At 43.1% G+C, this 27,510-nt stretch overlaps 1 protein-coding gene across 5 annotated transcripts; it reads right to left on the bottom strand.

Annotated features, from left to right (window-relative positions):
* Nucleotides 1-12,748: 12,748 nt before the first annotated feature.
* On the bottom strand, nt 12,749-16,022 carry LOC124677949. Of its 5 annotated transcripts, XR_006994289.1 has the most exons (6): nt 15,924-16,022; nt 15,764-15,834; nt 15,431-15,550; nt 15,246-15,308; nt 14,776-15,148; nt 12,749-13,598 (listed from the first exon to the last, which is right to left on the bottom strand). XR_006994289.1 is itself a non-coding variant. In XM_047213881.1 (5 exons), the coding sequence occupies exons 1-5, from the start codon at nt 15,999-16,001 to the stop codon at nt 13,545-13,547; spliced, it is 468 nt and encodes a 155-aa protein (XP_047069837.1). In that variant the 5' UTR covers nt 16,002-16,016; the 3' UTR covers nt 12,749-13,544. The 5 variants fall into 5 exon arrangements, 1 of the variants encoding a protein (XP_047069837.1); XR_006994288.1 differs by having other exon boundaries at nt 14,776-15,308; XR_006994287.1 differs by having other exon boundaries at nt 15,246-15,550.
* Nucleotides 16,023-27,510: the final 11,488 nt, after the last annotated feature.

The raw sequence follows: 27,510 nt of genomic DNA on the forward strand, positions 1-27,510 counted from the left end.
GTATGTGAATGTTGTAAGGCACCCGAGGATTCGGTTAGCCATGGCTTGTGTAAGCAAAAGGTTGGGAGGAGTGTCAACCATAAATAAAACTAAAATACATGTGTAAAAAAAAGAGAAGAGGGATGATCTACCTTGCTGGTAGAGATAACGTCCTTCATGGGAGTCGCTCTTTGAAAGTCTGTTTGATGAGGTAGTTAGAGTGCCCACTACCATTCGTTGACAACAACAAACACCTCTCAAAACTTTACTTTTATACTCTCTATATGATTTCAAAACTTAAAAAGCTCTAGCACATGATTTAATCCCTGCTTCCCTCTCGCGAAGGGCCTTTCTTTTACTTTATGTTGAGTCAGTTTACCTACTTCCTTCCATCTTAGAAGCAAACACTTGTGTCAACTGTGCATTGATTCTTACATATTTGCTTATTTGCATTCATCATATTACTTTGTGTTGACCATTATCCTTGAGATATACATGTTGAAAGTTGAAAGCAACTGCTGAAACTTAAATCTTCCTTTGTGTTGCTTCGATGCCTTTACTTTGGATCTATTGCTTTATGAGTTAACTCTTGTGCAAGGCTTTTGATGCTTGTCTTGAAAGTACTCTTCATGAAAAGTTTTGCTATATGTTATCTATTTGTTAGCAACTATAGATCATTGCCTTGAGTCACTTCATTCATCTCATATGCTTTGTAATAGTATGATCAAGGTTATGTAAGTAGCATGTCACTACAGAAATTATTCTTTTTATCGTTTACCTACTCGAGGACGAGTAGGAACTAAGCTTGGGGATGCTGATACGTCTCCAACGTATCCATAATTTCTGATGTTCCATGCTTGTTTTATGACAATACTTACATGTTTTGCTTGCACTTTATGATGATTTTATGCGTTTTCCGGAACTAACCTATTAACAAGGTGCCACAGTGCCAGTTCCTGTTTTCTGTTGTTTTTGGTTCCAGAAAGGCTATTCGGGCAATATTCTCGGAATTCGACGAAACGAAGACCAAACATCATAATTCACCGAGACGGACCAGGACACCGAAGGGGAGTCAGAGGGGAGGCCTGGGGCCCCCACACCATAGGGCCGCGCGAGCCATCCCCTGGCCGCGCCGGCCTATGGGGAGGGCACCCTGTTGCCCCTCCTGCGCCGCCTCTTCGCCTATATAAGCCCTTTCGACCTAAAAACTCGACACCAATTGACGAAACTCCAGAAAGACTCCAGGGGCGCCGCCACCATCGCGAAATTCCAATTCGGGGGACAGAAGTCTCTGTTCCGGCACCCTGCCGGGACGGGGAAGTGCCCCCGGAAGCCACCTCCATCAACGCCATCGCCTCCATCATGCTCCGTGAGTAGTTCCCCCATGGACTACGGGTTCTAGCTGTAGCTAGTTGGTATTCTCTCCCCCATGTACTTCAATACAATGATCTCATGAGCTTCCTTACATGATTGAGATTCATCTCGATGTAATCGGTGTTGTGTTTGTCGGGATCCGATGGATTGTTACGTTATGATTGTCTATCTACAAAGTTTATGAAGTTATTGTTGCTGCAATCTTGTTGTGTTTAATGCTTGTCACTAGGGCCCGAGTGGCATGATCTTAGATTTAAGCTCTATACTTATTGCTTAGATTGTATCTACAAGTTGTATGCACATGTCTATGTCCGGAACCAAAGGCCCCAAAGTGACAGAAATTGGGACAACCGGAGGGAAAGGCTTAGATATGAGGATCACATGTTTTCACGGAGTTTTAATGCTTTGCTCCGGTGCTCTATTAAAAGGAGTGCCTTAATATCCAAGTAGATTCCCTTGAGGCCCTGGCTGCCACCGGCTGGTAGGACAAAAGATGTTGTGCAAGTTTCTCATTGCGAGCACGTACGACTATAATTGGAAAACATGCCTACATGATTAATGATCTTGATGTTCTGTCTTAATGCTATTTCAATCCTATCAATTGCCCGATCGTAATTTGTTCACCCAACACTTGTTATTGGAGAGTTGCCACTAGTGTAGATAGCTGGGAACCCCGGTCCATCTTTCATCATTATATACTCGTTCTACATGTCATTGGAAGTAGTATCAACTATCTTCCGGTGCCATTGCTCTCGTGTTACTATTACTCGCTTGCTGTGTTATCGTTACTAACTGCTCTCATATCACTGCTACTTTTACATCACCCCTGTTGCTAGTGCTTTTCCAGGTGCAGCTGAATTGATGACTCAGTTGTTAAGGCTTATAAGTATTCTTTACCTCCCCTTGTGTCGAATCAATAAATTTGGGTTTTACTTCCCTCGAAGACTGCTGCGATCCACTATACTTGTGGGTTATCAATGTCATCAATAAAAAGAGAGCGGCAAGCTGTGGGGAGTAAGCCAATCTTAGTGGGATCGGTTAACACTCGACGTTCTTTTTCTCATAACTTGCAGGGACCTTTACCACCTGCCCCTAGCCTCAATTCTTTCCCTGCTGTGGAGGAAGCTTTTTGGGTTACCGATGAGTTTTGTGATCAATACCGTGTTCTGAGAAGGGAAGTGGAGATACTTCAGGAGGAGAACAACCGACTTCGCAGAATGCTAGAGCGGTTCCTCACTCCCATCAGGGTCGTTCCACCATCACCACCGAAGGAGTAATTCATCATTGGTATTGGCACCCCCTTGGCTTGTTCCAAGCTTGGGGGGAGTGTCGCGGTATCACATCATCACTATCTTTTACCTTTTTATTGTCAAGTAGTGTCATATCATGAGTAGGGAAGTTATCATATAAGATGGTTTGCAGTGTGGAAGTATCTCTTTTTAGTTGGTTATCTATGTATCCCTTGGTGTGAGTTATCGTTATGAAATATTAATGAGAAGTTTTATCATTTACTTTTTGCACACCTTATTTTAGTTTGCAATTTCTGTTATATGATTGATCTTGTTGTTAGTATTGATATCACTTTGAGAGCATCAAGTAAATCTATTTGGTTTTGGCAAACTTAGCATTGGTCAACAACAACAATACTTTGAGGCTTATAAGTAGAAAAGAGGGAAGTACATGTAGATATATTATTTCATTATCTTTCTTTCTTGTTAGCTAATGAGCTTAGTATTCCGAAGTCAAAATTGTTTGTGCTTCAAGGAAGATGCATGATTGTTTCGATCACATGTATATTTGTTTGTTTCCCTCAATTCTTATGCTTGCTAACCAACCTTGCTAGCCAAAGACCTGTACTGAGAGGGAATGCTTCTCGTGCATCCAAAACCTTAAAGCAAACCCATGCCATTTGTGTCCACCATAACTACCTATTATGTGGTATTTTTGCGCCACTCCAAGTAAATATTTCATGTGCTACCTTTAAACAATTCAAAAGTTATTATCTCTTATTTGTGTCAATGTTTTATAGCTCATGAGGAAGTATGTGGTGTTTTATCTTTCAATCTTGTTGAACAGACTTTCACCAATGGACTAGTGGCATATACATCCGCTTATCCAATAATTATGCAAAAAGAGCTAGCAACGGGGTGCCCAGCCTCAATTAATAACTTTCATTATTAATTCTCTTCACATGTTTTGCCCTGATTTATCAGTAAGCAACTTAATTTTGCAATAGACACTCCTCCATGGTATGTGAAATGTTGGAAGGCACCCGAGGATTTGGTTAGCCATGGCTTGTGAAAGCAAAGGTTGGGAGGAGTGTCATCCATAAATAAAACTAAAGTACATGTGTAAACAAAAGAGAAGAGGGATGATCTACCTTGCTGGTAGAGATAACGTCCTTCATGGGAGCCGCTCTTGAAAGTCTGGTTGACAAGGGGGTTAGAGTGTCCACTACCATTCGTTGACAACAACAAACACCTCTCAAAACTTTATTTTTATGCTCTCTATATGATTTCAAAACTTGAAAAGCTCTAGCACATGATTTAATCCCTGCTTCCCTCTGCGAAGGGCCTATCTTTTACTTTTATGTTGAGTCAGTAAACCTATTTCCCTCTATCTCAAGAAAGCAATTGAGTTGTTGTGATCCAACCATTTATATTGTGATCTATTTAATCATGTCTTTTATTGTTCCTTGTTTGGTACAAAATTTTATCCGAATGAATATAACTTTGAAGGTTATCAATGATTATGAGGAGATTGTTATGATTGAGCATGAAAGTTCTGCCATATAAGCTCTAATATAAAGGCTCTGCTCGAAAGATAAGTACAATCTGTTAATTGTTCTTTGACCAAGAACAAAGTTTTCCATCACCAATTATGATTTCCTATGCACCTTTATTTGTGATTTCCCTCTACTTGTTTCAAGTTGAGTTATATGAGGAAGTTGTTTACTAGAATGTCTTGTGTGAATTAATAAATGTGATGCTTCTTGTCCGTATTTTATTTATCGACTCTTCACTCCATAAACATGTGGTCTTGTTTACTGAGTTCAGTTTCGCTTGGGGACAAGCGAGGTCTAAGCTTGGGGGGGTTGATATGTCCATTTTGCATCACTATTTTATATCATAATTTACTGTTATTAATTGATATATTTCATATTTAGAGATGATACTTATGTTATTTCACCTATTTTGCATGTTTCATGATTATTGGAGAATTACTCATCGGAGTCAGAATTCTGCTGGAAAAAGCACCGTCAGGATACAATATTTCTGAAGATCAACAATTGACGGAAAATATACCGAAGCTCCTATTTTTCCAGAGGACGGAGCCAGCCAAAAGGGGAGGCCGAGGAGGGCCGCCATGGGCCCTCCCCATGGGTCGGCGCGGCCACCAATGCCGGCGCGCCGCCACGTGGGGAGGGGGCCCACGACCCCCTCAACCATCGCCCTTTCGTGTACTTCATCTGCCAGAAACCCTAAGGTGCGGGGGAACATCGAGGATAGTCATCGCCGCCTCCTCGAGGTGGAAAACACCAGAGAAAAGAGCTCTCCGGCAGGCAGAAATCTACCGGGGAAATTCCCTCCCGGAGGGGGGAAATCGTCGCCATCGTCACCATCATCGAGCTGGACTTCATTGGGATCATCATCATCTCCACCACCGACACCGTCATCTCCACCGCTGCACCTCGTCTCCGTTGTAACATCTAGGGTTGAATCTTGAGTATTTCATAGGGGAAACTCTCCCGGTGTTGATTACTCCTTGTTATTGATGCTATTGAGTGAAACTGTTGAATCAAGGTTTATGTTCAGATTGTTATCCATCATCATATCACCTCCGATCATGTTCCATATGATGTCTTGTGAGTAGTTCGTTTAGTTCTTGAGGACATGGGTGAAGTCTAAATGTTAGTAGTGAACTATGTTGTGTAATATTTAATGGTTTGATATTTAAGTTGTGGTGTTATTATTCTAGTGGTGTGATGACGCGTGAAGCACACGTCCGTTGGGAACCCCAAGAGGAAGGTGTGATGCGTACAGCAGCAAGTTTTCCCTCAGTAAGAAACCAAGGTTATCGAACCAGTAGGAGATGAAGGCCACATGAAGGTTGTTGGTGAAGGAGTGTAGTGCGGCGGAACACCAGGGATTCCAGCGCCAACGTGGAACCTTCACAACATAATCAAAATACTTTGCCCCAACTTAACAGTGAGGTTGTCAATCTCACCGGCATGCTGTAAACAAAGGATTAAACGTATGGTGTGGAGAATGATGTTTGCTTGCAAAGAACAACAGAGAACAATGATTGCAGTAGGTTGTATTTCAGATGTAAAAGAATGGAACGGGGTCCACAATTCACTAGTGGTGTCTCTCCAATAAGATAAATAACATGTTGGGTGAACAAATTACAGTTGGGCAATTGACAAATAGAGAGGGCATAACAATGCACATACATATCATGATGACTACTATGAGATTTACTTAGGGCATTACGACAAAGAACATAGACCGCTATCCGGAATGCATCTATGCCTAAAAAGTCCACCTTCGGGTTAGCATCCGCACCCCTTCCAAGTATTAAGTTGCAAACAACATACAATTGCATTAAGTATCGTGCGTAATGTAAACAATACAAATATCCTTAGACAAAGCATTGATGTTTTATCCCTAGTGGCAACAAGACATCCACAACCTTAGAACTTTCTCATCATCGTCCTGCATTCAATGGAGGCATGAACCCACTATCTAGCATAAATACTCCCTCTTGGAGTTACAAGTATCAACTTGGCCGGAGCCTCTACTAGCAACGGAGAGCATGCAAGATCATAAACAACACATATATGATAGATCGATAATCAACTTGACATAGTATTCCATATTCATCGGATCCCAACAAACACAACATGTAGCATTACAAATAGATGATCTTGATCATGATAGGAAGCTCACAAGATCTAAACATGATAGCACAAGAGGAGAAGACAACCATCTAGCTACTGCTATGGACCCATAGTCCAAGGATGAACTACTCACGCATCAGTCCGGAGGCTGGCATGGTGATGTAGAGCCCTCCGGTGATGATTCCCCTCTCCGGCAGGGTGCCGGAGGCGATCTTCAGAACCCCCCGAGATGGGGTTGATGGCGGCGGCGTCTCAGTAACTTTTCTCGTATCGTGGCTCTTGGTACTAGGGTTTTCGCGACGGAAGGATTATATAGGCGAAGGGGCAGAGTCGGGGGACGCCCGAGGGGCCCACCCCATATGGCGGCGCGACCAGGGGTGGGGCCGCGCCCCCCTATGATGTGGCCGCCTCGTGGCCCCTCTTCGTCTCCTCTTAGGTGTTCTGGAAGACTCCATGGAAAATAAGACCGTGGGCTTTTGTTTCGTCCAATTCCGAGAATATTTCCTGTGTAGGATTTCTAAAACCAAAAACAGCAGAAAACAGGAACTGGCGCTTCGGTATCTTGTTAATAGGTTAGTACCGGAAAATGCATAAAAATGATATAAAGTATATATAAAACACGTGAGTATTGTCATAAAACTAGCAAGGAACATAAGAAATTATAGATACGTTTGAGACGTATCATGGTGTCATGTGAACGTCGACTACATGACACTTCACCTTTATGGGCCTAGGGGAATGCATCTTGTATTCGTTTGCTAATTGTGGGGTTGCCGGAGTGACAGCAACCTGAACCCCCGTTGGTATATCGATGCATGAGGGATAGCAGGATCTCAGAGTTTAAGGTTGTGGTTAGATTTATCTTAATTACTTTCTTGTATTTGCGGATGCTTGCAAGGGGTTTAATCACATGTATGTATTAATCCTAGGAAGGGCGGTGCATTAGCATAGGTTCACCAACACAACACTTATCAAAACAATGAAGATTAATCAACTATATGAAGCGAAAGCACTAGACTAAATTCCCGTGTATCCTCAAAAACGTTTGGTGATCATAAGTAAACAAACCGGCTTGTCCTTTGTGCTAAAAAGGATTGGGCCACTTGCTGCAATAATTATTCTCGCATTTTACTTACTTGTATTTTATTTATCTGCTATATCAAAACCTCCTGAAAACTTGTCTGTGAGCATTTACAGTGAATCCTTCATCGAAACTGCTTGTCAACACCTTCTGCTCCTCGTTGGGTTCGACACTCTTATTTATCGAAAGTACTATGATACACCCCCTATACTTGTGGGTCATCAAGAGGTCGTACTCTTGTTCCACAACATTTGATTATATCCGTCAGGGATAAGCCTGAATCATCATAACTTAGTATGCGGATCATCAACCATTAACCTTTCACTTACATACTCTAGTATAGGCACCTCCCCTATGAGCTTGGCCTCCTAGTGATAGCAAACTGCCATCCTAGGAACTGCACAGGGCTTGGGTAGGACATTTACTCTTTTCACGTAATTTCACTTTAAACGGAGGCAGCCTCAGCATCACCTCTATGACGCTTATTCAGAGGGAATCCATACTAAGATACATAAATTTCCAGCTAAAGCCTTACCCATGATCAGGTATTGCGGGGGTACTCTAAAATTGGAATGGTATCGCATCAAAACCCAACCATCAGCTTTTATCAAATTCACCATGTTACTTCAAAGTCAAATTCACCTTCAAAACTTTCAATATAACTAGTAAATGTGCACGTGCTATGCACGTCTCCTTTTAACAAGGTGCAAATAAATCTTTGAAGAAAATAAGTGAAAAATGTTGTATAGCATTAAAACCTGGACATTAGTAATTATATGTATGTAAGCATTGACAATTTATTTTGCTATAGATATGAAGATAGATAGTATAAATGCTTAACATTGATGCATGGGATAGAGAAGCGACCTATCTTGGTACAAAGCAAAACAAAACAAAACAAAAACTAAAGCCATGATCGAGTAACATAGTATCACACGCTCTAGCTAAAATTGCATCAGAATAAATTAGAAAATAAAAGATTTTATTAATGCAGAAGTTTTAGGGACAGGTTCTGTAACGGCCCCGGGTAATACCCCTACTAGAATTGTTTGTTGTTTTCTTTTATGCATCATCATGACATCATGCATCATATCATCCATGTTTTGTAACAAATAAAAATTGTTATTTTATAAACCCTAGCTATTTTATTTCTTCCCTCTCTTTATATAATAAAATCCCCTCCCTGGTTCTTTCTTTTAAACAAAACCCCAACTCCTAAACTATCAAGAAAAATAATGATTTTAAATATTTCAAATTCGTTATAAAAATTATGTTGGTATGTTTCTGTTTCAAATTATTTGCAAACAGCTTTCTAAAACAAAACAAAAAAAAAGAATATTTGCAAATAAATAAAAACCTCCTTTCTCTTTTGGTTGTCGATCTCTTCATATTCTTTGTCTCTTCCTTTTAATTCTTGCTACTTGGCAATTCCAGAAAATATCTAAAAGAGCCGCGTATCTCAATATAGTTTGTTTGTGTCTTTTGCCTATCTCCCTTATCTCCCGTTCAAGACTTTTCAGTCCAGCTCCATATTTGTGTCCACCACGTTGCAGCCCAATAACCACACCGAAAAGCACCTTCGTTTCTTCTTCCTAAGTTACACCTGTACGAACGAGGTAGACACCGTCCATCACAACACTGATTCGCTCGATGCGCTGCCGTACGAGCTCCCTCTCTCCTTATAACCAACCGACGGCTGTCCCATCGAACCCTAGCCCAAACTCTGTTCTTCCCTAGGTACCGCCGCCACTCTGTTCTCTCTCCCTTTTTCCTTGCTCCGCTTCACCACCTAGAAGACTCCCTCATGTCCGCTTGCTACACCACTGCTGTACGTGCTCTGCTTCCCCACATCGCGGCGCCGCTCGTCCGTACGCCGCCGACCGTGCACATGCCTCCACGAACCGCCTCCGGCCGGTTGGCCGCCATCAAGCTCTCCCGGTGCTGCTCCTCGTCGGCCTCGTCAAGGTGTGCGTCCTCGACCAGCGCTGCACGGTGAACCCTGCTTGTCCCGGGCCAGCATGGCACCGGCAAGAACTTCTCCGCCTCTTCTCCGACTTGTCCGCAGCGCGCCCCAGCCGGCCATGGTCGCTCTCTCCTCCGCCCTGGCCTCGAGGTCTCCTTCGCCCGTCTTCTCCAAGACCGCGCGGCCGTCGCATCCCTGCAGCTTTCCGCCTCCGCTCGTCAACAGCCGTCGTTCTGTGCGTGGATCGATCAAGTCTCCGTTTTCCATGTCCGGCTAAAATCGTCTACGCCTCCTCTGCATTCAACATACGAAGTACAGCCCAGCTGGTTCGTTCCATGTATTTCATATGTGCAAATCCCTGATCCATCCCGAGGACATGCAAAGTCATTCTTTTCTCATTTGTTTATCTTTCTCAGCTGGGCCCCGTTCGTCATTGGGACCGGCTAGACACTTCTCCGGTGTAAATCCTCGCAACAGCATGCAGCATCCAGCAGTCCAGTCATCGCCTGGTCCCGCGGGTCAGCCTCTCAGGGTCGCCTCTCCCTGGTGAGAAAAGTCCCACGTTTTCTCTGTTTTTCAGGAAAATTCCAGAATATGTGCATAGCTTGCAAAATTCATATCTTCCAAAATATAACTTGAAATAAAAAGAGTTATATATGAAAGTTGATCAGAAAAATGCACTGAACATTAATATGCCGTCCATGTCTGCTGTTGCATCATGCTTCATACCATCTCGTGATAGTTTACATTACCACCTAATATGGAACATATGGAATATGTGGGATATTATATAAATGTTATCTTGGTTCCATTTAACTTTGATGTAGCTCACCGCTGCCATGTTTGCTATGCTAATCCACCCTTAATTTTGGCGGTAGAAAATGCAACTCCAACCTAATTTGTTTGTCCGGGGTTTCGACTCCGTTTAAATGGGATAATTGCATTGCACCATCTATGCCATGTCATGCATATCATCTTCATCATGTTGGTTCTTCATCCGTAGTAGTAAGACTTGCATGCGTTCTGTGTTTCAGCATTTTGCTTCTTCCCGGATAGGATCACGAAGTGGTGATGTGAGATACGACAAGTTCTCCGGATGTCCCTCGGCATGCTTTAACAGGCAAGCATTTCCCCTATACTCATGTCCCTGCAGGAGTCGCTCACCTATTTTATTTTGCCTTCTCCCTCATGCTATCCTTAAGTTGTGTTCTTGTCACGTGTCCTTTCCATTTGTTACCTCAAGCAGCCCATATTGCCACCACCACCTCCTACAGCTATTGTTTGGTTACCGGGCCTGCCTTGCGAGTCGTAGTGCATGCTAGTGCTGTTTTACCTCGTTACCGTTACTGCTATCTTATCGGGTTATATGTTGGGAAGAATCATGGTTACTTTAGTTGTTGACATTTGTTTAGCGGAGGCATCGGTGGGTCAGCTGATCATCTTATGACGGCTCACTTGTGTTTCATAAATATCTTAGGACACCGAGTTCCTGTTATCTGTTCCGAGACTGAGCGCTCTAACCACACGTGGGTATGCTTACCGGGTCTCCCCTCGACCACTGCCGGAATCTACATCTTTGTCCAGTGGCCATAATTAGTTTGAATGTTTGTTTGTTTCTCTCGGGCGTGCAAGCTTGTTTCTTTGTGGTCGGATGATATGATGTTACTTTTGGGGAAGCCGTGTGCCTTGTAACCCCGTTGTCTCTTGCATGTTCCTAGATTGCGGAGCCGCTGCGAAGTGGTCATCCCGCTGGGCACTGATCACCTAGTACGCTGACGCAATAGCTGAGTCCGCTTCGGAGCACGGCCAGACTCTGATACGGGTTTAACTTAGTTAGGTGGCTTCCTGGACATTGTTGTAGTGAAGGAGAGTGTGTGTCGTGATATCCACCTGTCGTAAGTGGGTTGATCGTGCGTGTGGGCACATTTGGGCACCCCTGCAGGGTTACAATCTTATCGATAAGCCGTGTCCGCGGTTATGGACGACTTGGAGCTGTATGACTCGACCATAGACAACTTACACCCGTTGTTTCAATACTAATAACTTGTGTAGTAAGTAGCACAACTTCAATAATAAATGGTTAAAACTTGACAACCGTGTGAGTGCCTTTGTAAGTACTTCTTGGCGAAGGGAGAACACATCGGCTGTGTTATGTATGCAGAGTATAGAACTGTTAGTTGTACGCTCTCTCACCTTTTCTGATTAGACGAATGTTGTAGAGTATCTCTATAGATTTTTAGTGCTTGCGCGCTGCCGCTTAACCCCACCATATTTCCTATGACGTTCCTCTTGCGTCCTCTAAGTCCCCTGCGTGCCTCAAGTACAAAGGACGACTGGTTGACGAATGCTTATACGTTTTGAAGTCTTGTTAAGTACGAACCCGTACTTATTGTCGCTTCTACGGGATATAACCGGGCAGGTATGAAGATATGTTCGATGAAGACGACGTTAGCAAGGTTACCCTTCCGGCTTGGCCTGGGCAGGGTTATGGACGCCGCTGGTTATCTTCAGGACTCTTAGTCCAATTTGTATTTTGTCCGTAATCGGACGTATTCGATCTTCTGTATGATTTGGATCTTTGTATGTATCTATTTGTATCTTGACTCATTGGAGTCTTTGTTGTAATATATGTATCTTGTGGGCTCTATTGTAATCCTGTTGTAGTGTTACCGCTCGTGTTAATTCCTCTGGCATCACGTGTGTGATTCGTCGCGCACGTCGTGTCGGAGGGCGTCTCAGAATCGATATCATGCGGATTTTGGCGGGATCGCTGGAATCCTCATGGTACTGGTTCCGGGGCGTCACAGGTTCAGTGAAACACGCATAAATTCATCAAAACTACAAGCTTTGTAAGTTCCGTAAACCTGCCAGATCAAAGAATTTCAAGCTCTTAAGGTCTGCATTGCACTAATGTTGAGGTACTCATGTTGCTACAACTCAAATTTGAGGACTCTCTGGTCCCTTCAAGAGGATGCGAAGCTCATGAATCACATAACTAAGGCTGACCATGGCTACTGGAGCTCTGTCCCTAAACTTGCATGCGAGTAAAAAATTAACCTTCTGATTTTAGTCTTGCTAATTATCAACTTCCAAAATTTTGTTTCTTCTACTTCCAAGACTTTTCCCTCTTAGTAAGTCCAATTATCTAAATATGCCTGATAAATTGCTGCCGAAATCGAAAAGTATAGCAAGAGCTGCAGGGCTCTCTTCAAATATGTTCTCTTGTAATCTGACGGAGTACAGTTAGCTTTTAATTCTTCACAACCTGCAGATGTTTAAGATAAATTGCTGGAGGGTATAAAAAAGGTGTGGCATAAATATGAAGAATACATATCATCACATTTTTCTTGAGAAAACGCAAAAGGATTCTGTCTCGTATCATTGAAAATATTAGAGATGAGTTACAAGCCTAGAAAGGCTGGGTACAACATTCGTCTGAAAATTAATCGACATCCCATGTCTCTGGCAAGTAAACCCTTAGACCTAAAGCAGACATCCCATGTGTCTGGCAAGTAAACCCTTAGACCTAATGCTATCATCATGTATTCGGATCATCGCTAGCTATCTTACTTACATAAAGGCTTAACCTTGCTGGCCTCCTGGAATCCCTCTTATACTACTATTTCAAGTCAAAGTAATAATAATTACCTCATGAAAAGGGCTAAGCAAATTGCAGCTTCACGGAAAGTGCTATGTATATCTTTATTTAAAAAATAAAAGATCTCTTGTGGTGAGATAGTATATAGAGATAGTATATATACAGAGAGCCCATCAAATAAACAAAATTATAAGTTCTGGCTTTTTCGTGGACTGCAGGAGGAGAAATAAATTTAAATGGTTAGCAACACATCTAGAGATATGTAGTTGTAACAGAAGTAAAAAAAAAAGTGTGCTTTGCCCTTACGTTTGAGTATGTCTATCAATGCAAGATCTAGTCCAGTATGTTTAACTGTAGATGCAATCCAGGAAGTTCAGATTCAGCCCGGGGTGGGCGACAAATGCAGCCGGAGTTTACTCTGTCTTGTGCACCTTCAAAATGCTCTGCTCCAGGACTGTCACTTTCAGGGGTGTTGATGCTATCTGGAAGTGCTGGGGGCGATGAATTGCAAAATTTTCATTTGGTTGGCTCTCCAACACAAAATTTGGACGTCTTACATGAGAGTTAGGAAGGCCAGGTCATGCAGGACCAATGTGCAACCTGTTCTTTATGCTTGCAGGAACAGGAAGATGAAATGACTGATCATATCTTAAGTCGATGCTCCTTCTCGAGGTAGGTTTGACTCTAATAGTACATTCACTTCCTGCATACATAGAGAAGAGGATTTAAAGAAAAGATTCTAGAAAACTGGTAACACTGTAACTTGTTAAAAAAAACATAGTGATTGTTCCATTCAATGCACGTTTATTCGAATAAATAGAGAAGAACAAATTTTTTCTCCAATAACGGAAGTCTCTATTATAAACCTCTAAAAAAACATCATAGTTTGATCATTAAAGCCTTGAAAGCCCAAAATAAAATTATAATTTTGTCTGACACATACTAAACAAGCGGCATTTGACCGGGAACAATGAAGCCCCGAATTGTGTGAGATGTGGGAAAATAATTTTGAAGATTCTTTCAAAATTGAGCACACTCAAAAAAAGGAAAAGCAACAAAGCAACAAAACATACCATCAAGTACTTTGGATAGTTTGACCCAGCCATTGTAGAGAACTGGATGACCTCTAAAACTTCTCTTTTTTTTTTTTTTTTTTTGCGGGAAACCTCTAAAACTTCTCAGGTGTATGTGATACAGCAGGTTTAGATACTTTACACATCAAGATTGATATTGTGCTAAAATATTCTTACAATGGCCTTGGAAAATTATCAAGATTGGTACGAACAAAATTGATACAGCAGGTCTAAAACTTCTGAGGTGTATGTGATACAGCAGGTTTCCTTCTATACTTGGTGACATTACACTTCAGGACTTATGTTTGTTGTGGTAAGTAATTCTTACAACTGGTTGACATAGTTGTCAATTTAGCCATGTTTCTGAGTTTGTTGATTCAGGAAACATGGTCGAGAAGATGGGTATGCTTTAATTTTTTGAGTTGTGAAACCGTTAAGGACTTCACAATTCTGCACCACATAAGCAAAGGCTGAGCACTCTCTATGGGAACTAAATAAATAAATCTGCAGTGACCAATCATTAACTGTAAAATTATCAATTATCTCTCCCTAATATAGGAAATAGCATGTCCCTAGATATTGCTTGGTCTGCTTGCGGTACAATGGGAATTGTTGAGAGTGTTGTGCAGAGAAACACCAAGCATTTGGTTAATATTGAAATCTTCAATTAAATTATCATCAGACAGACAAATCAAAGATACAGCAGAAATGAATTGGTAAGACAAACATTGGTTTCAAGAGTATACAACACACTTTGAGACAGTTATGTTGAATAAAACAAACATGAGAGGACAATCTATGACTCACCATGCGAAAAAATGACCTTATTAGCAATGGATATGACTCCACGTACAAAGCTGACGTGTAATCTGAACTTGCATTATATAAGATATTTATGCTCCGGATCTTGTCTTGCATCCCCTCGTCGATAAGACTGCAAGGTTCCTCCACACCTTCAGGTGTCACACCAACCTTGCCATTTAAAATAGAATCAAATTTAATTATAGTGAATCCGGTATCATTCTGAGTATCATGATGCCTATTTTTTCATAACCTTTTCAGAACAAATAAAAGTATGGCCCAAAGAATGGCTAGAAAACTAATTTTTGGGGGGTAAGGGAACAATGAGGAATAATCAAGCAAAGAAGATATAGTGCTTTCTCATTATTTGCCGTCGCACCTGAAAATAGAAACAAGTATGATGTGATCTGAATGATGTGAACTCAATGAGTACGTTAAAAATCAATATTAATTCTGAATGTGCTAGGCTTAATTACCTGATGCCCACCCTGGCTTCGACATGATTCCGATAAAACAAGTGCAAGTATTCACACAATTTACTGTAAGAACAATTCAAGGATTTATGCATTTGTTTGCCAAAGAAAATCGATGAAGCTATCACCATATGTTTGACCCTGAATTTTTAGTTTATGAATTTCAGAATTCTAAACCTTCCGTGCACCTCATGTGGAAATAGCGATGCATGGCCTTCTGCAGCTCGTAGGTGATATGGACCAGTACTAATTGCAGAAGGCCCATGTCCGCCTCCGCTTATGCCCACAAGAACCCACCATGGCCGCATCTGGAGGAAAAAAAAGGTGTTTATTCTCCACAAGTTTAATTTAAGAACAGATAACATACCTAACTAATTTTGCATAGTATCTGAAGTCACCATTCCCAATTCCTAAACTGCTAATCAATTTAGAAATAAGATGGCTCCTTTCCTCTATACTTGCGAGTGAACAGAAGGTAGTGTTGAAGCATTAGCAGTTTAGCACCACATAATCTTACGTACAGGGATCATGTGCATCTCACAATTTCAGGGTCTGCTCCAAAGTTGCTCTTCGTTGTTGTTGAAGACAAATCCTTGAAGAGAAGGGGCAGATCGTCTGAGTTGGTACAACACCTTCTCTGAAAAAAATGTGCATACAAAGTACAGGGATGGATGGACTCACCTCGGAGTAGAACCTGCTCCTACTTGTACTTACGAACGTGCCGGACGTCAGCTCGTCCGGTGCCGGCATCACAACCATCACGGCCACCTTGCTCCGAACCTGCCGCCGTAGATGCGGGACGACCCTCGATTGTGACACCGCCGTTGCCCTCGGCGCGGCCACGCACGTCCATGGAGATGGCCGCCAATCCCCCACAGGTACCCTTCAAGGAGCCATGCAGAGTAGCAGGCGCGGGATAGAGCGGCGCTATGGAAGCAGAGAGAAGCTCGCTGGTGGCGCACAGATTTGAATGGCTCATCGGCATCGCACCGTCTGGCGCTCGTGACTCGCGAGAGAAGCGACGGGGAAGGAGATGGGGGAAGGAAACATCCACTGAGATCGTGGGCGATAATTAAGAGTAGTGATTTGTTTTGAAGGAAACTACGGGGCTGTTGTTTCGAGCGGACCGATCCAGTGCGCCTAGAATTGTCCGCCCGTGTTTTTACCGTTAGATGAACTTTGTATGGCCATGATCTGTTGAATCACCACCATCTCTCTCTTTTTATATTAGTGGAGATGATTCATCATCCTAAGTTTTTCAAAGTCATTTGATTCACAAGTTCCCATCTAGAGTAGTCAGTTTTAGTTTTAGCACTAGCAACTAATCATGATGGGTGTTAACTACATTTTTGCTCTCTATGCTAAGTTTGACTCTCTTGTGGTACTCCATACTTAGACAAGAATTTAACTTCAACAAGTAAGACTTGGTAAACAAAGTAAAAGCTTGTAAGATAAAAACTTGGACTTGGAGGAATAAGACTTTAAACACCAATACTAGTGCCAATTACACTAGTACTTGGCATAGTAGAGCTTGTATTAGGGTAGCTTGCTTATGGTAATATCTGGTGGTAGTAATAGCTTTCCTTGGTTGGTACAGTTGTCAAAGTGGTCCTCTTCTTCTTCGTAGAAGACCTCTTCTTCTTCGTAGTCTCCGGGACTAGCGTCTATAAATGGATACGAGGATACAATCACCAAACAATGCTTAAGTACTAGACTTAACACTCAAAGGGATCACACAAGCTAATCTAGCATCACCACATTATTAGCATGGGGGTTGGCTTTGTTTCCGTTTAAGAAAAATAATTTCCTCTCATTGAAATATTTACTAGGGTTTCTATTTATTTCCTTTGACAAAATAATTTCCTCTCATTGAATATTACTAAGGTTTAATATCCTCAAGTAATAAGTATGAGATCATGTTGACCAAAGTCAACACTTCATATTTATCATTTGGGAAGAAGATTTAAATGAGATACTACATCTCACATAATTTAAATACTACTTTGGAAAGACTAATGTCATCACCTCACAATGAATGACTTGTGAAAGTGATTTAAATGAGATGCTACACCTCCTTGATTTGAAATACTAAATTTGAAATAATTTAAATGAGCTAGAAATGACTACATAGCCATTATTTGATTCTAGCCCATGATCATATGAAGCAACCATGTCATATTTTTACATTTTCAAATAGAGTATTTTAAATGTGAATTATTAGAGGTGGAATCACCTCAAAATTCATTATGTTTGATTTTATAAAAAAGTTTGAAATCTGAAAACCTACTGTCTTGTTATTTTTATTGCAAGTTATCTACAATGAATCAAGCGTTAAGACCAGTGTGGTTCGATAGAGGATTTCATAAGCTTTCCAGAAATATAAAGCTCATAAATTTTGGCTCAGTAGATTTTGTTCTATTCAATTTTGAATTTGGCATCAATATTAAATTTCAGCTAAAAACGCATAAACCGAATTTGAATTAACGGGCTTGGCGGGAAATGCTAACGGGCCAGGAGAGGGAAAAAGAGAAAGGCCGGCACAGCTGTGTGTCTCGCACGCGCGGGCGAACTGACAGTGGGCTCCACCCGTCAATGGCTCATAACACCCGAAGCGGTAAGTTTTAAAGCGAGCCGCAGGATTAGAAACGAGATCGACGACCGAGGCTCGTCATCTCCGTCGACGAGATCCAACCCTACTGGCGATGGCGGTGGGGGGTCAGAGACTCACCTGGGCTCCGACGAGGGTTGGCGAGGTGAGCAACTGGCTTGGAAGACGACGGCGAGCTCATCGAGGGTCGAGGGAGGTGCTGAGGTGGTCGGAGTCGTCGCCTCTGTCTGGCTACTGCCGCGGCGGGCTCCGGTGAAATTCCGGCGAAGGATAGGGCAATGTGGAGGGGCGAGTGGTCGAGGAGGCTCAGGGAGGAGTGGTGAGTGTGTTGGTGTGGAGAGATAGCTCGGGGGAGGCCTCCCTTTATAGCGGGTGAGGTGTGCCGAGGGTGGTCACGGTGGCGAGCATGGCGATGGCTTTCTGGGCGGCGATGGGGCAAGGCAAGGACGTGGAGCTGTTCCTGGTGTCATGGTGAGTAGGACGAGCTTGATGGCGCAGAAAAAGGTGGACGGAATGGCTCGGGCGACGTCGTCGTCCTTGCAGTACTGCGGCGGAAGTCGTCGACGGTGACGACAGCTACGGGGCACGCGTAGGGAAATGGAGGTGTCTAGGAGGGAGCTGGTGTCGTGGAGAGTGAGTGTGCACGAGGAGATAGTGAGGGGAGGTCAGCAGCGATAGGACGAGGCGGTGCTCTGGCGTGCTCTTCGTCATGTCCGTGCACGCTCTGGCGTGTCTTGGCTAACGTGGGCACGTCCTATGCCGGCCGTTGCAAAGCTCTCCTTGGTCGATGGGGGGCACGAGCGCGTTCAGTAGAGCAAGACCAACCTCCAGGACAAGGTGAGATCATCAAGAGAGGAGTGGAGAGAGGGGTGACATGGAGGAGTGGCATGGTGGCTCGGCATGGTCATGTTCTGGTCAAATCAGGTCCAATGAGGAGGGTGCAGTGGCATGGTGAGGTAGAGGAGAGGTGCAGGGGTACTGTGGATGACCAAAGCATCCAAATGCATGCTAAAATCCACTAGGTTTTAGTGTGTGTCAACTTTGCCAAAAGGTGCACACAAGGTGTTTGATGAAATGGCCGCATGAAGTTTAAATTCAAATTTTGCCAAAATATTTTATGGGTGTGATTCAAATATTGTTTCGCACTCATTGATGGCCTTGGTTTGAAATTTGGAAAAGAGTTGGGAGAAATCAAATTTGGGTTGATCTTAAATCTGATTCAAAGTTGCCACTTGGCATGCCATTTATAAGAATTTGAAAATGAATCAGCCAGGTTGGTCAACACCAAATGTGTTCACCTTGATGTGCTCTTGGATGAGGAGAAAAGAATTGGGAAAGTTTAGTTTAGAAATTTCTTAATACAGGGGCTCATAGTAGGTACCCTAATATAATTTTCACTTTTGACCATTATCATATGTGAGTGGGTTTTGATTTTTCTTTTGATTTGTTTTGCATTTCTCTGATTCAAATGTTCTTATTTTGAGTTTAGTAATGTTTCCAAATGTTCCAAACAAAGTAGAAGGGCCTAGGTTAAGGTTTTGCAAAAGTGGCCATAGGCTCATATAAGTTGATATTTTTATTTTCTTTTTTCTTTATTTTGTTTCTCTTTGATCCAAATTGTATTATTTTGGGTTCATTTAGTATTAGGTTATGTTTGGTAATGGTTTCAAACCATTTAGCTAAAGTAAAAATGGCATAGGCCAAGATTTGCAAATATGGCTATATGCCCATATATGCTTTTTCTTTTATTTTATTTTCCTTTGCTTTGTTTCCTTTTGACTCCAATGAGCAAGGTTTTGGGTTTAGGAACATGTTCACCACTTCAACAAACAATCATGGGAACCATCACATCATACATGCTTGAATACTATGCATATCAAGTAATTAAATTAAAGTTTTTTGTTGGCTCCAAAATTTGAAATAAGGGAATTTCATTTTCTGCTTTGTTTTAAAATTTCGGGATGTTACAATTAGGGCCGGTGGTGAGACTGAGCGGCGAGCATATTAGGTAGGTGAAGGATGGATTCTCCTCTCTTCCTGATCGGTTCTTGAACCAACGGGGACTACTCTTCTCCAGTCATTTGGCTGAGTTATTGTATTGTTATGGATCGATTGTTTGCTGCTCAACTTTTTGTCTTATCACATCCACATGTTGTAGGATCACGGTAACGTTTTTTAGTATCCCATCTTGGTAGAGTAGAAGTGGAGGGGCACCTGAATGGTTTTACGACACCCCACGATGTAAAATAATTCTTCCCGATGCAATGCACGAGCACATTTACTAGTCTATACCTAATAATAAAGAAAATAAGGTTTCTTGCGTAATTTTCGTGCAAATTTAAAATACCCCGAAATTTAAAGGAAATCACCCACCTATGCTACCCGTAAGTTAAAATAACTATTTGTTCCTTGGTTCGTCTGTCCCTGCGTGGTTGATTTATCCGGCCGGCTTGCCAGCAGCGTGGCGCCATCCCAGGAGACCACCGAAGCAACATCTTTTCCATACTGCACCACCGCCCCATGTCTTGCCCATGATCGGGCGATGATACTCGGCCGAGGCATCATCCATCGAGGCCCAGCTCCTGCAGGACCACTTGGCTACATTCTCCCGTTCCCTTCTCTCCTGGTGAGGCTCCGTCGTCAAGCTCCCACGCCACCGCCTTGTCCTGCGTCATCGGGCGCCGGGCCTAGGGAGGCCAAGTGGGGTAGCGCCACACCTTGGAGTTCCAAAGGTGACCCAAGGACGAGGACATGGGCTTGGAGAAGAAACTGCCGATTCTGATCTCCTGAAGATCTTGTGTGAGTAGCAGCTGCCGATTTCGATCACCTGAAGTTGGTGGATGGGGAGCCTGCATTTTATTTCGGCGCCGCCTCCAAATAATTTTGATGGAGTCTGTATTACGAAGGCAACGAGCTTTGCAATTGATATTTGTGCTCCTGCGTTTGTTAGGGAATGCACGAGACACTGCTACGATTTTGGGTAGAAAGATTGGATCGAATGTTATAGCTGATTGCTAGAGAATTAGAAAATGAGACACACTTAGTATTTCTACAGATATTAGAGAGACGATGATGATCGTACTGATTAATGCACTGGAACATATATATACAATTGGGAAGTGCTGATAATTGTGAATGCATTTAATTGTCAATTTGATTGGATTTTACTTAGTAATGTTGAATCACCGTCTGCCGTTTCTCGCTGAGTATATTCTGACCGAGTAATGCTGAATCACCAACGGAGTTTGTCAGCAAATGTTGCTATGTACAAAAGGTCATCTCCTACATCAACGCATGGCGTAGATTATCTTTAGATAGAGGGGCAGAACTATCGATACGGTTAGGATCAATATGGAGGTGAGTACACGTATATTTTAAGGAGTAATGCAGATCAACGGTGAGAATGTATGTTTACTTTCGATTTGTCATTCTTATAATTTTGATTCAAATGTCAATAAAAATAATATTTTCGTACAATAAAATAGTATTCTTTTCTTGGTTGGATCCATCCATCATCACTTGACCATGGCGTTGTAAACAATTACCCTCTTCGCCGCTCGGTGGCAAACACGGTTTGACCGAAGAAACTAGCTATATTTTAATTCTCTTCCCCAACCACGAAAATATATCTCGCCAGCGGGACGAAGTTGTGGCTCGGCATGCGGTAGGGAATCCTCCTTGGGTGGCGGCGCTGGTGACCAAGGGCTAGCGATAGGTATGGACAAGATCCAGCGGCAGGTGTCAAGGTGCTTCCCCTATAGGCCTCGTCCGTCTCCTTTTGCCGGCTGCCGCCGTGGATTAGGGCCGATGGTGAGACTGAGCGGCAAGCACATTAGGTAGGCGAAGGATGGATTCTCCTCTCTTCCTGATCGGTTCTCGAACCAACGGGGACTCCTCTTCTCCAATCAGTTGGGTAAGATGTTGTACTGTTATCAATCGATTGTTTGCTGCTTAATTTTTTGTCTTATCACATCCACATGTTGTAGGATCACGGTAATGTATTTTTAGTATCCCAGCTTGGTAGAGTAGCAGTGGAGGGGCACCTGAATGGTTTTTAGGACACCCCACGACATAAAATAATTCTTCCCGTTGCAACGCACGGACATATTACTAGTCAGAAAAAAAGACTTATGCAACGGAGCGAGGAACCCGAGAAGGAGGAAATTAGGAAGACCTAGCGATACGGCGGATGCATCCAGTAGAGCAAGGAGGACATCTATGTCCAATCAGCTTCGCTTGTTTTCTCTATTTGGTCGAATTAGGGAAACATAATAGAAAATGGGCTGGTCCACCAGTGCTGAGTACACCTAGTAACCAATAATTTGCAGTTTGGAAGGTGGGTCATGGCCTAGTTTTGCCTCTACTACGCTCCACCTATACGCTAGAGGCAGCCAGCCAAGGGGGTGGAACGTTTGACAATGACATTAATTTCATTGGAAGATGTGGGTGGCGGCTGCTCGGCAGGCGAGGTATCGCCATTAACGTGGCACAAACTGCCGAAGCAATGCCGCGTCGCCAGTACTGGCACGCCGTTAAGAAGACGCATCGAGCCAGGTCACTACCATGCAGATCCGTGGAAGAAGCGAGGGGTCACGCGGCACAGCCCCACATGATCCATCCTGACACATCTGAGGCACATTTAGGCCGTGTATTGCAGCTCAGTAGACAGATTTTATGCATCGGGTGATACGGGGTGGGTTTTGGACACCTCCGCCTCAAGACCGCCAAGTTGTCCTCGTGACTCAATGACACGAGCACGAGCCAAAGCCACACACCAAGAGGTCAATTCGCTCCTTTCCATGCACAACTTTGATACATCACTGCATGGCATGCTACTTCATTCAAATATCTTGTGGACAATCAGGTACATCAGACAAGACGCAACCCATGGAGACCAAGCCAATGGAGAGGGAAAAGAAAAAGAGGAAGAAGAAGCTCCAGCACCCGGTACTACCGCCCCCAAAATGAAGCAGTTCAAGACAAAGAAGAAGCTCAGGCCTGTACTTCTGCCCCAACCACCGGAAGTACCGCCCAAATACCACCCAACTTGCAGAAAGGCGCCAAAAGGCCCCTGGTCATTACTGCAAGCAAAGTGGTCATTTCTGGAAGTAGACCGGTAGTTGGCCGATACTACCGCCCCTTCTGGCCGGTACTACCGCCCCGACCGGAACTTCCGCTGGTACGCGTTTCAGTCAGAACTGCATGTTTCAGCATGTAACTTATCCATTCGACCCTCCTACTATAAATATCCTTGTGGGCTCAGATCTAGGGTTCGAATAGAATTGAGAAAGAACATGAGCCATGCTCTTGGCCCCATGTGGGAAACCCTACCATAGATCTTAGATCGTGGATCACTCGATCTCCTTGTTGAAACCTTGTGATCTCTTTGGTGACTTCTATCAATTGTTGGTCTTTTGCTTGCACTTCTACCTTTGGGTCTTTTGCTTGCACTACCAACCTCGATTTTTTAACCCTTCCAGATCTGTTGGATTCAATTCATCGATCTTTTTGCGGGACATCTACCCAAAGGTCTTTTCCTGCAACTTCTATTGAGTTAGTGGTTTGGGCAAACGAGAACAAACCGATTTATGTGTGTGTGCGTTTGTATCCTCGATCCCATTCCGTGTTCTTCGTGTTCTACCACCTCCCCACGAACCTCTCCCAAATTAGTGAAGATCGGGCCTCCCATAGGGTTCAACCTTAATCATATGGTATCAAGAGCTCCTTGGTTGCCATGGATTTGACCCCCAAAAATTTCTGGAGAAAATTTTGAAAATCCCAAAAAAAGAGCCCCAAATTGGCCTTGGCTGGATCTCGCGATTTGTTGAGTTTTTTGTGGTTTTGTTCCAATAGAAACTTGTCTTTGGTGTTGATCTACAACTCCCCCACCTTCTCACAGCTTTTTGTGCCAATTTTTCCATGAAGGGTTTTGGACCGGATTTCCGCCAAAATCGACGAACACCCCGCAGATCTGTTGCGACCGGTACTACCGCCCCGCGGGACCGGAAGTTCCGCCCGACTGGTACTACCACCCCTTGTGACAGGAAGTTCCGCTCGTCCAAAATTTTGAAAGCTAACTTCGTTTTTCGTTTAGGCACTTCCTCTTTGTGTTTGGATGTAACATCCCAAAAATTCAAAGCAAAGAAGAAAATGAATTTCTCTTTTCCCAAAATTTGGAGCCAACAAAAACTTGAATTGCATTAAATTTTGTGCATAGTGTTCATGCATGAATGTTGTGATATTGCCATGATTGTTGTTTGAAGTTTTTGAGAATGTTTCTAAACCCTAAACCATGCCCTTTTGAATCAAAGAGAAACAAGCAAAAGAAAAGAAAATCAAATTAGAATAATATATGAGCATATGGCCTTATTTGCAAATATTGGCCTATGCCATGTTTACTTTACTTAAATGGTTTGAAACCATTATTGAACTCAACCTATTCCTCAATAAACCCAAAAGAATACCTTTTGGTCAAAGAAAAGCAAAAAAAAATGAAAAGAAAATGAAAAACCCATGCACATGTGATAATGGTCATTTTTTACAATTTTAGCATGATGCCTACTTTGAACCCCTGTGGTTATTATTTTCTAAACCAAACCTTCTAATCTTTTTTTCCAGATCTATAGTACACATAAAAGTGAACAACTTGGTGTTGGCCAACCTTGCTGATTCATTTTCAAACGATTTTAAATAGCAGCCAATGTGACAACTTTGAAACAGATTTAAGATCAACCCCATTTCATCAAACTAACTCCATTTTGCCGACCAATGTCACCAAGAGGTGCCAAACATTATTTGAATCACACCCATAAAGTATTTTGGGAAATTTCAAATTTAAATCTCTTGCGGCCATTTTGTCAAACACCTTAAGTGCATAATTCAGCTATGAGCATACACTCTAATATCCAATGGATTTTAGACTAAACCATCAGTGCTTGTGTCATCCCTCACTCCTCCTTGCACCCTCTGAACAATGACAGGCCTTGGCACCACTGTTCATGGGCGAAACATGACCAAGACATGGCCATGTCATGCACCATGCCACTCACCATGCCACCCCCTCTCTCCTCTCATCTCTGGCCTACCTCACCTTGTCCTGGAGGTTGACCTCACTCACCTGATCACGCTGGTACACGCCCTTGGCCAAGGAGAGCTCGGAATTGCCCAGCCCAGGACGTGCCCATGTCACCCAGCGACGCCAGTGCGTGCACAGCCACGCCCACGGGCACGCCATAGCATGACCTCGCCCCATCGCTGCTGACCTCCCCACGCCCTCTCCTCTCTCCCACGCACTCATCAGGACGCCTGCTACCTCCCAGACATGATCATTCGGGCCGGAGAGCCCTGTAGCCGTCGTCACCGTCGACGACCTCCGCCACGGTACCGCGCGGACACCTCATGACCGCGACCTCTCCCGACCTCTGTTTTCTCTGCCACGAAGCCCATCTCGCTCGCCATGACGCCAGGAGCAGCACGCCGTCCTCGCTTTGCCCCTTCGCAGCCCAGAGAGCCACCTCCATGATAGACTCCCGTGACCTCCCGCAGCTGCTCGCCAAGCTATAAAAGGAGCACTCCCCCGCTCGATTTCTTCACACCATTTCACTCCTCTCCTCTCCCTGAGCCAGCTCTAGCACTACCCCTTACCAATTGCACCCACCGAGCCCCAATTATTCGCCGGAGCTCCGCCAGTACCACCGCAAGCTCGCCGACGATTGGAGCCACCCCAGGGGCTGCCGCCGGTACCAGGAGCCTCACCGTCTTCTTCCACGTAGATCACCGCCAACCCCGACCATCGCCGGCCACCGGTGAGCCCTCCGACCCCCTAGGTTCGTCGCGGATAGGGTTTGAATTCACCGTCGATGACGATGAGCCTCGGTCGTCGATCTTGTTTCTAATCCAACGGCCCCCTCTCGCTCATACCGTTTCGGGTTTTAAGACTCACTGACATGCGGGACCCATTGTCAGGCCGCCCGCGTGTGCGAGACGCGCTGCTGGGCCGGCCTGTTAACTCTGTCTCTTGGCCATTTCGTTTTCCCGCCGAAGCCCACGTTTTCAAATTCAGTTTAATTCTTTTAATCTAAATTCAAATACTGGTGCCATGTTCAAAATTGAATAAAAACAAATATACTAATCCAATTTGAATGATTCAAATTTTGTGTGAAAGTAGATGAAAATATCTATCGAACCCCACTGGTCTCAACCCTTGATTTAGTACACAGCAATTGCAATAAAAATAACAAGCCAGTACCTTTTTAAAATTTAAACTTTTTTATAAAATCAACCCTAATGTATTTTGAGGTGATTCCACCTCTCATAATCCACATTTAAAATACTCTATTTAAATATGTAAAAAATGACATGGTTGTTTCATATGATCATGGGGTAGATTCAAATAATGGCTATGTGGCTATTTCTAGCCCATTTAAATTATTTCAAAAATAGTATTTAAAACCTATGAGATGTAGCATCTGATTTAAATCAATTTCCCAAGTAATTTGATGTGAGGTGATGACTTTTGTTATGGCCTCATATTTTATTATTTGAGGATATTAAATCTTAGTAATATTCAATGAGAGGAAATTACTTTTCCAAAACCAAATGAAGGAAACCATAGTATTATGTTGGGTGATGATTGTGATGATGCTAGATCATCTTGGGTGATAAATAGAGTACTCAAGTATTGTTGGGTGATTTTATACCTCGTATCCGTTTATAGACGCTAGTACCGAAGGCTACGAGGAGGAGGAGGTCTTCTACGAAGAAGAGGAGGAATACTTTGATCATTGTACCAACCAAGGCAAGTTCTACTAATTCAAACTACTAGTGCAAGATACCATAGGGCACTAGAATTTTTGTTTAAGGATTTATTCTTCCAAGCCCAAGTTTTTATCTTGCAATATTTTACTTTGGTTAACAAGGCTTGTTATAGTTAACTTTTCCCTGAGTATAGAGTACCACAAGAGCTTCAAACTTAGCCAAGAGAGCTAGAATTTAGTTAGCACCCCTCATGATTAGTTGCTAGTGCTAAAACTGAAATTGACTACTCTAGATGGGAACTTGTGAATCAAATGACTTTGAAAACCTTAGGATAATGATTCATTCTATTAAAAGTTTGAAGGTGAATATGACCTCTGAATGACAATGTGAATTTGACAAAAATTGATGGTTGGGTTCTGATGCGATACCATTCCAACTTTAGAGTACCCCCACAATACCTGATAATGGGTAAGGCTTAGCTGGAAAGTTATGTATTTTAGTATGGGTTCCCTCTGAACAAGCATCATAGAGGTTATGCCGAGGTTGCCTCCGTTGAAAATGAAATGACGTGAAAAAGAGATGAATGTCCTACCCAAGCCCTGTGATGTTCCTAGGAGGGCAGATTGCCATCACTAGGAGGCCAAACTCATAGGGGAGGTGCCTATACTAGGGTATGTAAGTGAAAGGTTAATGGTTGATGATCCGCATACTGAGTATGATGATTCAGGGCTATCCCTGACGGATGTAATCAAAAGTTGTGGCACAAGAGTACAACCTCTATGGTCATGGACAGTTGGATGGCCATACTGTTCTGTTGTCAGATGTTTTGTAAAATGAATGGTGACTTGAACGGTGAATTTGACTTGATCACAACAGAGTTGTGGGAATGACACTAATGTTCCC

The sequence above is a fragment of the Lolium rigidum genome, chromosome 7 (genome assembly GCF_022539505.1).
Source record: "Lolium rigidum isolate FL_2022 chromosome 7, APGP_CSIRO_Lrig_0.1, whole genome shotgun sequence".
Taxonomy (NCBI): Eukaryota; Viridiplantae; Streptophyta; class Magnoliopsida; order Poales; family Poaceae; genus Lolium; species Lolium rigidum.

What these genes read in the sequence shown, in the direction of transcription:
- LOC124677949 (XM_047213881.1), bottom strand. Translation starts at nt 16,001, where the DNA reads ATGGTTGTGATGCCGGCACCGGACGAGCTGACGTCCGGCACGTTCGTA. An exon ending in GGAGCAGGTTCTACTCCGAG is followed by an intron (nt 15,835 to 15,923) that starts GTGAGTCCATCC and finishes CTTCTCTTCAAG; the next exon opens with GATTTGTCTTCAACAACAAC. An exon ending in CATCGCTATTTCCACATGAG is followed by an intron (nt 14,941 to 15,430) that starts GTGCACGGAAGG and finishes TTAAATGGCAAG; the next exon opens with GTTGGTGTGACACCTGAAGG.